The sequence below is a fragment of the Ceratotherium simum genome, chromosome 10 (genome assembly GCF_057802395.1).
Source record: "Ceratotherium simum simum isolate JZ-2026a chromosome 10, ASM5780239v1, whole genome shotgun sequence".
NCBI classification, from domain to species: Eukaryota; Metazoa; Chordata; class Mammalia; order Perissodactyla; family Rhinocerotidae; genus Ceratotherium; species Ceratotherium simum.
The window spans coordinates 67543979-67558102 of record NC_141909.1 but is presented as its reverse complement, the minus strand read 5'-3'; the positions used below and the strand labels follow the sequence as shown (position 1 = coordinate 67558102).

Here is a 14124-nt window from a genome sequence, read left to right as displayed (position 1 = left end):
CACTGAACTATGGTGTGCAAGGCCTTTGGCCTTCCTCTCACGTCAACTTCTGATTTTGGAAGTCATTATTAATGTCTACATAGCAGGATCTTAGAATATATTTTAGACAAGGAAGATAGTTTATTGCCAATTCAAATAAAATGTCTTTACCAAGTCTTTTTAAAGAGTTTGACATTTATATGATTTCTTAACAGATTAAAATAGTCAGTTTGTTTATTTTTTAATTACCAATTTGAATGATCATCTGTGGAGGAGCTGAAATATAAAATGTAAAAAAAGAAAAAACTTGGTTAATGCAGCTCAAACTTTAACTTCATAGTTATTAAATCAAGTAATTTATGAATATGGAAGAATGACTGGAAGGTAATAAATCATGCAGCATTTTTGCAGCAACTCCCTGATGTAAAGAAAAAAATTCAATTCTCTTCTTGTTAAACAAATCTAGTCAGTTGGCTTTCTGAACCAATTTTTTTTTAATTATTAAAAATAATATTATTCCCTTGTGTTCAAGAAAAGTCAATAAGTTTATTTAAAATGACCAATGTATGTCTTTAAGGGAAAGATTTTTAAAAATATAGGTATGATTATCCCCCCTTATCTGTGAGGGATACATTCCAAGACCTCCAGTTGATTCCTGAAACCACAGATAGTACCGGACCCTATATACACTTTGTTTTTTCCTGTACAATACATATATATGATAAAGTTTAATTTATAAATTAGGCACAGTAAGAGATTAAGGAGATTAATGACTAATAATAAAATAAACAATTATAACAATATACTGTAATAAAAGTTACCATAGATCTTAACAACCTCAGCATATGATCTGCTTTCTTTCCTTATTAAGTCGAGAATATTCACCTTTTTCGCTTTAAAAGAAGCACTTTACGGCTTCTCTTTGGCATATCCGAACTGCCAGCATCACTACTCTTGTGCGTTAGGGCCATTATTAAGTAAAATAAGAGTTATTTGAACATAAGCATTGTGATACTGTTGACAACTGATCTGATAACCGAGATGGCTACTAAGTGAACAATGGGTGGGTAGCATATACAGCATGAATATGCTGGACAAAGCTATGATTCATGTTTCAGGCGGGACAGAGTGGAACGGCTCGAGATTTCATCACACTACTCAGAAGGGTACACAATTTAAAACTTATGAATTGTTTATTCTGGAATTTTTCATTTAATACTTTCAGACCACAGTTGACTGTGTAACTGAAACCACGGAAAGCAAACTTGAGGATAAGGAGGGACTGCTGTAATCAAAATATCTGATCTTTCTACTTAGTATTCAACAATAGAAACCACTAATGTAAAAAAAATTAGCTGAGGATTCCCTGACCACTACTATACTATTTCTTCCCATCAACTTTTTTTTTAGGTACTGGTGAGGTTAATGTTTAAAATTCATCCTTCTGCTGTAGTTTCAATTAGCATTCTATGTAAGGCTTTACAAATGATTTAACATAGACCTGGCCCCTGCTTTTTCTGCTGAGCTCCTCTTTTTTATTCTTTTCAAAACAGCATCAACTTGATTCAAAAAGAAAACTAACAATAAAAATAAATACATGTACAGCATGACCATAGTTAATAATACTGTATTATATAGTCGAAAGTTGCTAAGCGAGTAGATCTTAAAAGTTGTCATCACAAGAAAAAAAATTTTTAACTATGTATGGCGATGGATACTGTGGTGATCATTTTGCAATACATACAAATATCGAATCATTGTGTTGCACATCTGAAATACATCTGAAATATAATGTTATATGTAAATTATATCTAAATAAAAAAACTAAGTACTAGTACCTGGTACTAAATAAATGTAGTACATAAGTTTTGGAAGATTAACTATATATATTTCTATAGCCAATAACTATATTAAGCATAATCTGTGTCTTTACAAACAATGCTGAAATACCAAGCATCTTTATCAACTTTTACATTTATAATAAACTTGCATCCCATTTAAACAAACGATTGCCTGGAAACACTTCGTGCTCACAGAGAGGTTAAAGAGGCAACACAGAAAAATACCAAGAGGGATACCACAGGCATATCCCTCAAAGCAAATATAAAACTAATGATACCATAGGTTTTTTTGTGTGTGTGTGTGAGGAAGATCAGCCCTGAGCTAACATCTATACTAATCCTCCTCTTTTTGGTGAGGAAGACCGGCTCTGAGCTAACATCTATTGCCAATCCTCCTTTTTTTTTTCCCCCAAAGCCCCAGCAGATAGTTGTATGTCACAGTTGCACATCCTTCTAGTTGCTGTATGTGGGATGCGGCCTCAGCATGGCTGGAGAAGCGGTGTGTCAGTGCGCGCCCAGGATCCAAACCTGGGCCGCCAGTAGCGGAGCACGTGCACTTAACCGCCAAGCCACGGGGCCGGCCCCTACCATAGGTTTTTTAAAAGAAATTATTATTATTTTAAATAACTCTTGGACAACACGGTAACTAGAATTTAAGTTTACTTAGGTCTACTGCCAAATCTAATTGCAGTATTTAACAAATGAATCCTTGAAGAGAAATTTTTATTCATTAATGGTTCATCAATAGTTGCAAAATGAATTGTGATGACTGATTTTGTCAATTACATCTCAATTTACAGAACTCACTGGGATGGAGACATCTGGCTGTCACTTTCTTCATCTTCTTTACATGGCTGTATTTTACCATAGTAAAGTGGATCACCAAGTGACTGTAAAATGGTCAGCTTTGTTTTCTGATACTGATTACCAGCTTCACATTCAAATACATAATCATCTTTTACATCCTGAAAAAGGCAGAGCATCCCAAATAAATACCTTCTCCAGTAAATATACAATCACAATTAACAAAAATCAGATGTAAATGGCATACGAACTTGTACCAGGCAATAGGAAGACACATGGCACTTGGGCTATAGACCTGTTCAAGACTGCTTAATAGAATAAAGCCCAGGAGTCTTTTTCAAATGGTACTTTGGAAATGAGAGTTCCAATGTGGTATTTAGTTAAGTAAGCTTGAGTGAAATACAGCAGAATTTCATATACTGGACATATGAATGCAAATATTAAATATTAAAAGGATAAAACTTTCAAAGGCAGATCTGTTTCTATCTGTCATTACTCTTTTTGCCATCGCTCATATACAACATCTCCTATCATTTCACTCCTAGATTCACGTAATTTAATGTATTATGCCTATTTCTCCCTATAAGAAGTTATTGCAATGAGGGAAACTTACATGGAACATTTCTTTTAAGAGACATCCTTAGAATAATTTACTAATTACTAATTTGAAATGGAAAACAAATCACAACTACCAATATGCAACCAAAACAAAAGTAAAAGTGCAGTTATGCATTAAGATTGCCCTTTAAAATGGAAACCATACTTTAGAAAAAACAAAACTAAATAGCTGTTCCTTCTTTTAATTCATTGAATCCCCCAGAAGGTTCTTAAAAATGAGGAAGGTCCCAAACTAAAGGCAACCGTACCTTATGTTTAATAAATTCAGATCTCAGATTAGAAAAAGCATCATTAGAAACGGAGAATGCAATGGTTACTTACATGGGCTGGCCAGACTGTTGGTTGTGAGTCATCAGATTTGATAGACTTTTCCACTTTAGCATATTTCTCCACCTAAGAAATCAAATTAAGAGACAGCAGATATAATGGAATCAGTATTATGACTAAAGAGAAAAATCTAAGTAACTTATTTTTTAGCACAAGAATCTTGAATCACTAATATCACCAACTACTTATGCTTAAGCATATCCATACGTAGCTTAACGTCGCTTATGTTCTGAGAAATGCATTGCTAGGCTATTTAGTCACTAGGTGAACATCACCCAGTGTACTTACATAAATCTAGATGGTATAGTCTACTACAGACCTAGGCTACGTAATACTAATATTATGAGACCACTGTCATATATGTAGTCTGTCATTGACTGAAACACCATTATGTGATGCATGACTGTAATTTAAAACTTTCCTGAGGACATCAGCATCATGGCGGAGTAAGCTTCCCCCTCTAAGACACAACAAAAAGGACATTCATATTCCAACAGAAGCTATTCACACAACACAAGGGATGTCTGAGGCACCCAGGCAGCCATACACCCGAGGACGGAGGTGCTGGAATCCCCAGAGGAAGTGGAAGGAGTTAAGAGGAACTCCTTTCCTTCTCAAGGACTTCAACTCAGAGACAGACCACGTAGCTCTCAGAGGAGGGGGAGGGGCGGCTTGCCACGTGAAAACCGGAGTTCTCCTAGACCCCTCACAGCCCGAGGGGATCCACCTACGGAGGGAGTGGAACTGTTGCGAGGGTAGTTTCAACAAGCTAGCCCCTCAGGAGTGCAGAGCACGAAAGCGAGGCGAGAAACCTACAAGATCAGGGAGGTGAAAGTAAGGGTCCCTCTCCCATCCGGGACCCCTGACTGGTGCTTCAGCACAGCAGCACTTCAGCTCAGCCCCATCCCCAGAGGCAGCGGGCCCCAGGCGCCCGGGCCCCACCAGCAGGGGCAGCGTGACCACGCCCCACCGCCACAGGTAGTGGCACCCAGGTGCCTGGGCCCGAACAGCAGTGAGGTGAGCCTGCGCCCCCACACCAGAGGCTGCGGCAGCTCAGGCCCCACCACACCACAGCCCCAGCTGCTCTGGCTGGACCAAGCGACAGCCCCAGCTCCTTGGGCTTGACCGCCCCCGGCACTGCTGGCTCCAGAGGCTTCGGCTTGGCCTGTGCTCAGGCTCCAGCTGACTTGGCGCCAGCAACTTCAGCCCACCGCACTCCAGTTCCAGCTTCTTTGGTGCAGTGGACTCCACTTCCAGCTTCTTTTGCCCAGCTGCGCTCCAGCTCCTCCTTCTTCGGCTCAGCACACTCCAGTTCCAGCTTCTTGGGTGCAACACACACCAGTTCACTTTCTTTGGCCCAGTGGTGCTCCAGCTCTTCCTTCTTTGGCCCACAGCACTCCAGTTCCAGCTGCTTCAGCCCAGCGGCACTCCAGACCCTGCTTCTTTGGCCCAGTGGCACTTCAGCTGCAGCTGCTTCAACCCACCCGCACCCGAGCCCCAGCTGCTTCGGCCTAGCCTAGCTGCGCTCGCAGGTCTCAGGTGTTCCCACGCCTCCCCCACAGCAGCCTCCACTCAGCCAAGCCTCAGATCAGCCGGGGGCTGATGAGAGTGCCCGCGGATTGAGGCGGGCCAGAATATACAGCCCTTGACCCCCACCCAGAGGCAGCAAGATGAAACTGAGACCACATATTTTCCCTATGAGGAAAAGTAAGCCAACACCAACAGGCACCATGCAAAAATATAATAAATCTCCAGACCAAAAGGAAAATGACAAGCACCCAGAAGTCAACCCGGAGAGCACGGAAATGTATAATCTTAACAACAGAGAATTCAAAATAGTCATCATAAAAAGGCTTAATGAAATACAAGAAAACACAGACAGACAATTCAGTGAAATCAGGAGTTTCTTCACAAAAGAGATTGAAACTGTAACAAAAAAAAAAAATCAATCAGAAATCTTGGAGATGAAAAACACAATATTGGAGACAAAGACAAATCTGGAAGCCTTAAGCACCAGAGCTGACAATGTGGAGGAAAGGATTAGCAATATTGAGGACAGCAATGCAGAAGTGCTCCAGATGGAGGAGGAAAGAGAACTAAGACTAAAAAGAAATGAAGAAACTCTCCAAAAAATATCCAACTCAATTAGGTAATCCAACATAAGGATTATAGGTATTCCAGAGGGAGAAGAGAGGGAAAAAGGAGCAGAGAACTTGATCAAAGAAATAATATCTGAGAACTTCCCAAACCTGGGGAAGGAACTGCAAACACCAGTGAATGAAATAAACAGACCTCCTAAATATACCTACATGAAAAGACCCTCTCCAAGGCATACAGTAGTAAAGCTGGCCAAAGTCAACAACAAAGAAAACATATTAAGGGCAGCTAGACAAAAAAAAAAAAAAAAAAAAACCATACAAAGGATTTTGTATCAGGCTTTCAGCCCATTTCTCTACAGAAACTGTATAGGCTAGGAGAGAGTGGAATGATATATTGAAAATTCTGAAGGACAAAAACCTTCAGCCAAGAATACTCTACCCAGCAAAAATATCTGTCAGATATGATGGAGAAATAATAACTATCCCAGATAAACAAAAGCTAAGGGAGTTCATTGCCACAAGACCCCCACTACAAGAGGTGCTCAAGAAGGCCCTCAGCCCTGAAGAGAAAAAGAGAAAGGGGATTCAAAGTTTTGAACAAGGAGGAAAACAGGTCAACAAAACCAGAAAAATTGCAGTCCTCTATCAAAATAGATTAGCAAACACTTAATTATAAAAAAAGATCAAGGGAAGGGAAGCACCAAGCATAAATATAACCTCATCATGTTAAACACAAACTCACAACACAAGAAGGAATAAGATGTGACAACAATAACATAGAAGGGGAAGAGGAAAGGGATGGAATCGATTTAGTCTCAGGGAATAAGAGGCCATCAAAAAATGGACTATCACATCCAGGAGATTTTTTATACAAACCTCATGGTAACCACTAACCAAATAATCAGAACAGAATCACACATGATAAAGAAAGAGAAAACTAAGAGAACCCCCATACAGAACTACCAAACTAAATTGGAAGCCATGGGACGAAACACATGGGACGAGAAAAAAAAGAAACGCAAAAGAACCAGAAAAACAGCGATAAAATAACAACAAGCCCCCATATGTCAATAATTACCCTAAATGTAAATAGACTGAACTCTCCAATCAAAAGACACAGAGTGGTGGGATGGATTAAAAAACAAGACCCAACAATATGCTGCCTCCAGGAAACACATCTCAGCTCTAAAGACAAACACAGGCTCAGAGTGAAAGGATGGAAGACAATGCTCCAAGCTAATGGCAAACAGAAGAAAGCAGGTGTTGCCATACTTATATCAGACAAAGTTGACTTCAAGATAAAACATGTAATGAGAGACAAAGAGGGGCATTACATAATGATAAAAGGGACACTCCACCAAGAAGACATATCACTTATAAATGTATATGCACCCAACACAAGAGCACCAAGGTACATAAAGCCTAACTATTAACAAACGTAAAATGAGATATTAACAACAACACAACAGCAGTAGGGGATCTTAACACTCCACTCTCATCAATGGACAGATCATCCAGACAGAAAATAAATAAGGAAATAACGGACCTAAACGAAAAACTAGATGAGATGGACTTAACAGACATATATAGAGCACTCCATCCAAACACAGCAGATTACATGTTCTTCTCAAGCGCGCATGGAACATTCTCAAGAATAGACCATATGTTGGGAAACAAGGCACGCTTACATAAATTTAAGAAGACTGAAATCATAACAAGCATCTTTTCAGACCTTAATGCCATGAAGTTAGAAATCAAATACAAGGAAAAAACCGGGTAAGTGACAAAGCTGTGGAGACTCAACAACATGCTACTAAAACCACCAATGGATCATTGACAAAATTAAAGGAGACATCAAAGCATATCTGGAGACAAATGAAAATGAAAATACACCATAGCAACTCATATGGGATGCAGCAAAAGTGGTCCTGAGAGGGAAACTCATAGCAATACAGGCCCACCTTAACAAACAAGAAAAAGCCCAAATAAACAACCTCAAACTATGCCTAACAGAATTAGAAAAAGAAGAACAAAGCCTAAAGGCAGCAGGAGGGAAATAATAAAAATCAGAGCAGAAATAAATGAAATTGAAATTAAAAAAACAGTAGAAAGGATCAATGAAACAAAGAGCTGGTTCTTTGAGAAGATAAAGAAAATTGACAAACTCTTAGCCAGACTCACCAAGAAAAAAAAGAGAAGGCTCAAATAAATAAAATTAGAAAAGCAAAAGGAGAAATTACAACAGATACCACAGAAATACAAACGATTATAAGAGAATACTATGAAAAACCATATGCCAACAAATTGGACAATCTAGAAGAAATAGATAAATTCCTAGACTCATACAACCTCCCAAAACGGAATCAAGAAGAAATAGAGAACCTGAATACACCAATCACAAGTAAAGAGACTGAAACAATAATCAAAAACCTCCCAAAAAATAAAAGTCCAGGACCAAATGCCTTCTCTGGAAAATTTTACCACACATTCAAAGAAGACTTCAGAGCTATCCTTCTCAAACTATTCCAAAAAACAGAGGAAGATGGAACACTTCCCAACACATTCTAGGAGGCCAACATCACCCTGATACAAAAGCCAGGCAAAGACAATACTAAGAAGGAAAACTACAGACCAATATCCCTCATGAACACAGATGCAAAAATCCTCAACAAAATATTGGCAAACCGATTATAGCAACACATTAAGAAGATCATACAGGGGGCTGGCCCGGTGGCGCAAGCAGTTAAGTGCGCACACTCCACTGTGGCAGCCCAGCGTTCGCTGCTTCGGATCCCAGGCGTGCACCGACGCACTGCTTGGCAAGCCATGCTGTGGCTGCATCTCATATAAAGTGGAGGAAGATGGGCACGGATGTTAGCCCAGGGCCAGTCTTCCTCAGCAAAAAAAGAAGAGGATTGGCAGATGTTAGCACAGGGTTCATCTCCTCACAAAAAAAAAAAAAAAAAAGATCATACATCATGATCAAGTGGGATTTATACCAGGGACATGGGGTGGTTCAACATCCACAAATCAATCAATGTGATACACTACATTAACAAAACGAGGAATAAAAAGCATATGATCATCTCAATAGATGCAGAGAAGGCTTTTGACAAGATCCAACATCCATTTATGATAAAAACTCTCAACAAAATGGGTATAGAAGGAAAGTACCTTAACATAATAAAGACCATATATGACAAACCCACAGCCAACATCATACTCAATAGGGAAGAACTGAAAGCCATCCCCCTGAAAACAGGGACAAGACAAGGGTGCCCGCTCTTGCCACTCTTATTCAACACACTACTGGAGGTTCTGGCCAGCAATTAGGCAAGAAAAAGGAATAAAAGGAATCCAAATAGGCAACAAAGAAGTGAAACTCTCGCTGTTTGCAGATGACATGATCTTATATATAGAAAACCCCAAAGAATCCATTGGAAAACTATTGGAAATAATCAACAGCTACAGCCGAGTGGCAGGGTACAAAATCAACTTACAGAAATCAGTTGCCTTTCTATATACCAACAACGAACTAACAGAAACAGAACTCAAGAAGACAATCCCATTTACAATTACAACAGAAAGAATAAAATATCTAGAAGTAAATTTAACTAAGGAAGTGAAAGTCCTATACAATGAAAACCATAAGACATTACTAAGTGAAATCAATGATGACATAAAGAAATGGAAAAATATTCCATGCACCTGGACTGGAAGAATAAACATTGTTAAAATGTCCATACTACCTAAAGCAATCTACAGATTCAATACAATCCCAATCAGAATCCCAAGGACATTCTTCACAGAAATAGAACAAAGAATACTAGCATTCATATGGGGCAACAAAAGACCCTGTATAGTTGCAGAAATCCTGAAAAAGAAGAACAAGGCTGGAGGCATCACAATCCCTGACTTCAAAACATACTACAAAGCGACAGTAATTAAAACAGTATGGTACTGGTACAAAAACAGACACACAGATCAATAGAACAGAATTGAAAGCCCAGAAATAAAACCTCATATCTATGGGCAGCTAATCTTTGACAAAGGAGCTAAAGACATACAGTGGAGAAAGGAAAGTCTCTTCAATAAATGGTGCTGGGAAAACTGGACAGCCACTTGCAAAAGAATGAAACTAGAACATCTTCTTTCACCATACACAAAAATTAACTCAAAATGGATCAAAGACCTGAAAGTGAGACCTGCAAGTCTAAAACTGAAAGTCTAAAATATGGGTAGTACACTACTCATCATCAGCCATAAAGGGATCTTTTTGAATTCCATGTCTACTCAGTCAAGGGAAACAAAAGAAAAAATACACAAGTGGGACGTCATCAGATTAAAGAGCTTCTACAAGGCAAACGAAACCAGGATCAAAATGAATAGGGAACCCACCAGCTGGGAAAAAATATTTGCAAACCATATATCTGACAAGGGATTAATCTCCATAATATATAAAGAACTCACACAACTGAATAACAAAAAAACAAACAACCCAATCAAAAAATGGGCAGAGGAAATGAACAGACACTTCTCCAAAGAAGATATTATAGAGGGCCAATAATAGGCACATGAAAAGATGCTCAACATCACTAATCACCAGGGAAATGCAAATCAAAACAACACTTAGATATCATCTTACACCCGTTAGAATGGCTATAATCACCAAGACAAAAAGCAACAAATGCTGGAGAGGCTGTGGAGAAATGGGAACCCTAATCCATTGCTGGTGGGAATGCAAACTGGTGGGGATTCTATGGAAAACAGTATGGAGATTCCTCAAAAAATTAAAAATAGAAATACCTTATGATCCAGCTATCCCACTACTGAGTATCTACTCAAGGAACCTGAAATCAACAATCCAGAGTCTTATGCACCCCTATGTTCATTGCAGCATTATTCACTATAGCCAAGACATGCAAGCAACCCAAGTGTCCCTCGACTGATGAATGGATAAAGATGTAGTATATATATATATATACACCATGGAATACTACTCAGCCATAAAGAAAGACAAAATCTTCCCATTTACAACAACATGGATGGCCCTGGAAGGTATTATATTAAGTGAAATAAGCCAGAAAGAGAAAGACAAACAGTGCATGATTTCACTCATATGTGGAAGATAAACCAACATACGGACAGATAGAACTGTTTGGTGGTTACCATGGGCTAGGGGTATGGGGGGTGGGCACCAGGCGTGGAGGGAAGCACTTACATGGTGACTGATAAACAATAATGTACAACAAAATTTTCATGATAAAAAACTTTCCTGATGTATTCAATTAAACCAATTGGTTTTAAAAATAAAACATTTTGCCATTAAATAAATATAATAAACACAGCTGCTTTTTTGGACAGTGCCTCTTTTTACTCCTTAAGTTGATATCACATTTGTCTTTTAGAAAAATTGGAATGTCAGAGAGATGATTAGGACCAGGATCTTTTCCTTTGACTCGGTTCTTAATGGAACAGGAGTTGCTGTGTAACAGTGGGGACAAAACTGGAGACTAGGGAAGTTATATTAAAGTTGACAAAATTTTTGTAAACCTTTTCCATTTTCTAGTCAGACTTGGACCATATATTCCATATATCTCATACAAGCTCATGGGAATCAAATCTTCACACCTTCCTGGTAACCACAATCTTAAGAGTAACTTAGGCTCCCCTGGGCACTTGGTAACAATTTCAGACTTCCACGTCTCTCCCCTGGAGACTTTACTCAGTAAGTAGGTTTGAAGTGGGGATAGAAATCTGTATATTTAACTGGTACCCAAGATGATTCTTCTGATGGAGTCAGACTGAGAAACTCTTTATTAGGGCTTTGCTACTCAAAGTGTGGTCTGTGGACTCCAGTACCATGCAAACTACAAGCTCAGCAGCAGCATCTAAGGCCTCAGCACAACTGGCTGAATTGAAATCTGTACTTTAACAAGCAACCCAGGTGATTCGTATGTACACTAAAGTTTGTGAAGCACTGCTTTAGATAGCCAGCCTTCCCTCCAGAGATCAATTGCACTCTCTGGTATTTACACTAAACATCTCTTCTCAGGTCACCTTCCTTGAGGAGCATATAAATTACCAAAAGATAATGTGGCTTACTCCCTTCTGTTGTATATACATTCTACCTCTGATGCTTTCAGCTTTGTGCTTTTCACAATTTTTTTTTTTTTAATCACAGATAATAAGAATAGTACATGTGCTAGCCTGGGAAGGATGCGAAAGAAGAAGGGCAAACATCTGTTAAAATAACTAACCAACTGTAAAGAGCTGAGTGAAAAATAAAAAGGAACACAAGAAAAAGAAACAGGAAAATAAAAGGAATATGAGACCTCTCACCAAAAGATCTCTTTCCTGTCTTTGATCATTTACAGTTCACGTGAATTACCCATCAGCAAAGAATACCACCAGAGGTTCCTAATCTTGGCCACCGCTCCAATATTATTAATTAAAAAAATTTTTTTTTTGGTGAGGAAGATTGGCCCTGAGCTAATATCTGTGCCCATCTTCCTCTATTTTTTTGTATGTGGGATGCCGCCACAGCATGGCTTGATGAGCAGTGTGTAGGTGCACGCCCAGGATCCAAACCCGAAAACTCTGGACCACCGAAGTGGAGCGTGTGAATTTAACCACTATGCCACCAGGCCGGCCTTAATTTTAAAATTTGATCAGTTTGAAGAAAGAAGCATTATCAGGAAATCATGATGAAATACTCTGAAAAAAACCACAGGCATTTTATGCATATTATGTAATATGTACCATCTTTTTCCACATTTTGAAATTCTTTAGTTATTACTCCTGCTCTAAACACAGACCTACATTAAAGCATTATATTCTTATACAACTTAATGTGAAAGTAAAACATAGCTTCTAAAAATGACCAGTTGCTTTTTTTTTAAAAAAGAATTATTTTGTTTTTAAAAGATGTAACATTCCTTGTTTTCCAAAATTATAAGCTACTGTTAGCTAAACTTAGGAACCTTACATGAAAATAAGTGCAATTCATGAATTGACTTACATCCACTTCTGAAGGTATGGCCAAATTACAAGGACTCTGTTTCCACATATCTACACACTGAAAAATGAGAAACAGTGTAAATATACTGAAAATTCAAAATAAGGCAAGGCTTTTGGCATAGTAGTAAGTTTCATTTAAAAGAATACATACTTACATTTCCTGCTTTAGAAATTTTGAGGTCATAATGCTGACCTGCTTTTCTTTCCTTTCTTTTTTGTAAGAAATCAAGTAACTTTAGCTGAGGAGGAGGTGGACAATGAGACAGATCCTGCTGTCGATTCAGAGAGGACCTGGAATACCTCTTGAAACACCTGAAATATTAAGAAATTTGAACTAAACAAAGCTAATAAAAGAAACTCAGAATATACATGCATTTAAATTAAATTAATAAACATTAAATATGTAATTAAATCATAAACATCTGTAGAACACTATCACTGGCCAAGCAGTGTTCTAGGCACTGGTGAAACAAAAATGAACATGACAGACAAAATTGCTGCTACCACGGAGCTGTTAGCCCAGAGGGAAGACAGACAGTCACAAGTACACAGGTAAGATCGTTTCAGAAAGCAATAAATAGTAGGGAGAAAAAAAACAGGGAACTGTGGTAAGCGTAGGGACATTAGGTCCCCCAACATTAGGTTGGGGAAGGACTTTTTGAAGAAATGACATGTGAGCTGAGACGTGAATGATGAGAAGGAACTAGCTATGGAAAGATCAGGAAATGAGTATTTGAAGTAGAGAGAAGAATTTAAAAAGGTGGTGAGGCAGGAACAAACTTGGTTTGTTTTAAAAACAGAAAAAAAGGTAGGTGTGACTAGAGCACCAGGGCCCATAAAGGAGATGAGGTCAGAGAGAGACAGACAAGGGGCCTTGCAGATCAATGATAACATGTTTAGATTTAATGTGAAGTGTGAAGGGATGCTGTTAGGGGAATTTAAGCAAGTGGTGGCATGATCTACTTTGAGGTTTTTAAAAGAATACTCTGGTTAACCTATATGGTGAAAAGGCCAGAGGGGAGCAAACGTGGAAGCAGGAAGACCAGTTAGGTAGGAGTTTCTTATAGAAGTCAAGATGAAGATGGTGGCTTGGACTAAGGTATTAGAAGTGGGCATGGAGAGATGTGGACAGAGATACAAGGAGACTTTATAGGACTGCTGACAGATCCTATATGGACTGATTTCACTATTTCCAAAGCTGTACCTTTTCCTCAGCACATATTATTTCAATAGTAAATCAGGGAATTTAGAAATGGATAGGTTTTTTGAGAGCTTTCAAACTTGAAAAAAGATCCAAAATGGGCAACTCAAACAGTAATGTAAAGAGAACTTAGTGATAAGCCAACTATTACCTACAGTCCAAGTTAATATGTGCTCTTTTATTTTATTCAGAGATAGCTAAAACATTTGCAAACAAACTACTGTTATAAAAAGGC

General features: G+C 38.6%; 1 protein-coding gene across 15 annotated transcripts in view; it reads right to left on the bottom strand.

Moving 5' to 3' along the window:
- SUPT20H (SPT20 homolog, SAGA complex component) overlaps nt 1–14124 on the bottom strand; it is a 47731-nt gene that overhangs the window by 16944 nt on the left and 16663 nt on the right. For 14 of the 15 annotated variants that reach the window (XM_087436170.1, XM_087436177.1, XM_087436176.1 and 11 more), the window contains 5 exons: nt 12844–13000; nt 12690–12746; nt 3564–3635; nt 2628–2785; nt 229–255 (listed from right to left, as the gene is read on the bottom strand). In XM_087436170.1, the coding sequence (XP_087292296.1) occupies nt 229–255; nt 2628–2785; nt 3564–3635; nt 12690–12746; nt 12844–13000 (471 nt within the window). The remainder of the gene's footprint in view (nt 1–228; nt 256–2627; nt 2786–3563; nt 3636–12689; nt 12747–12843; nt 13001–14124) is intronic. The other variant, XM_087436178.1, reaches the window with a different exon arrangement.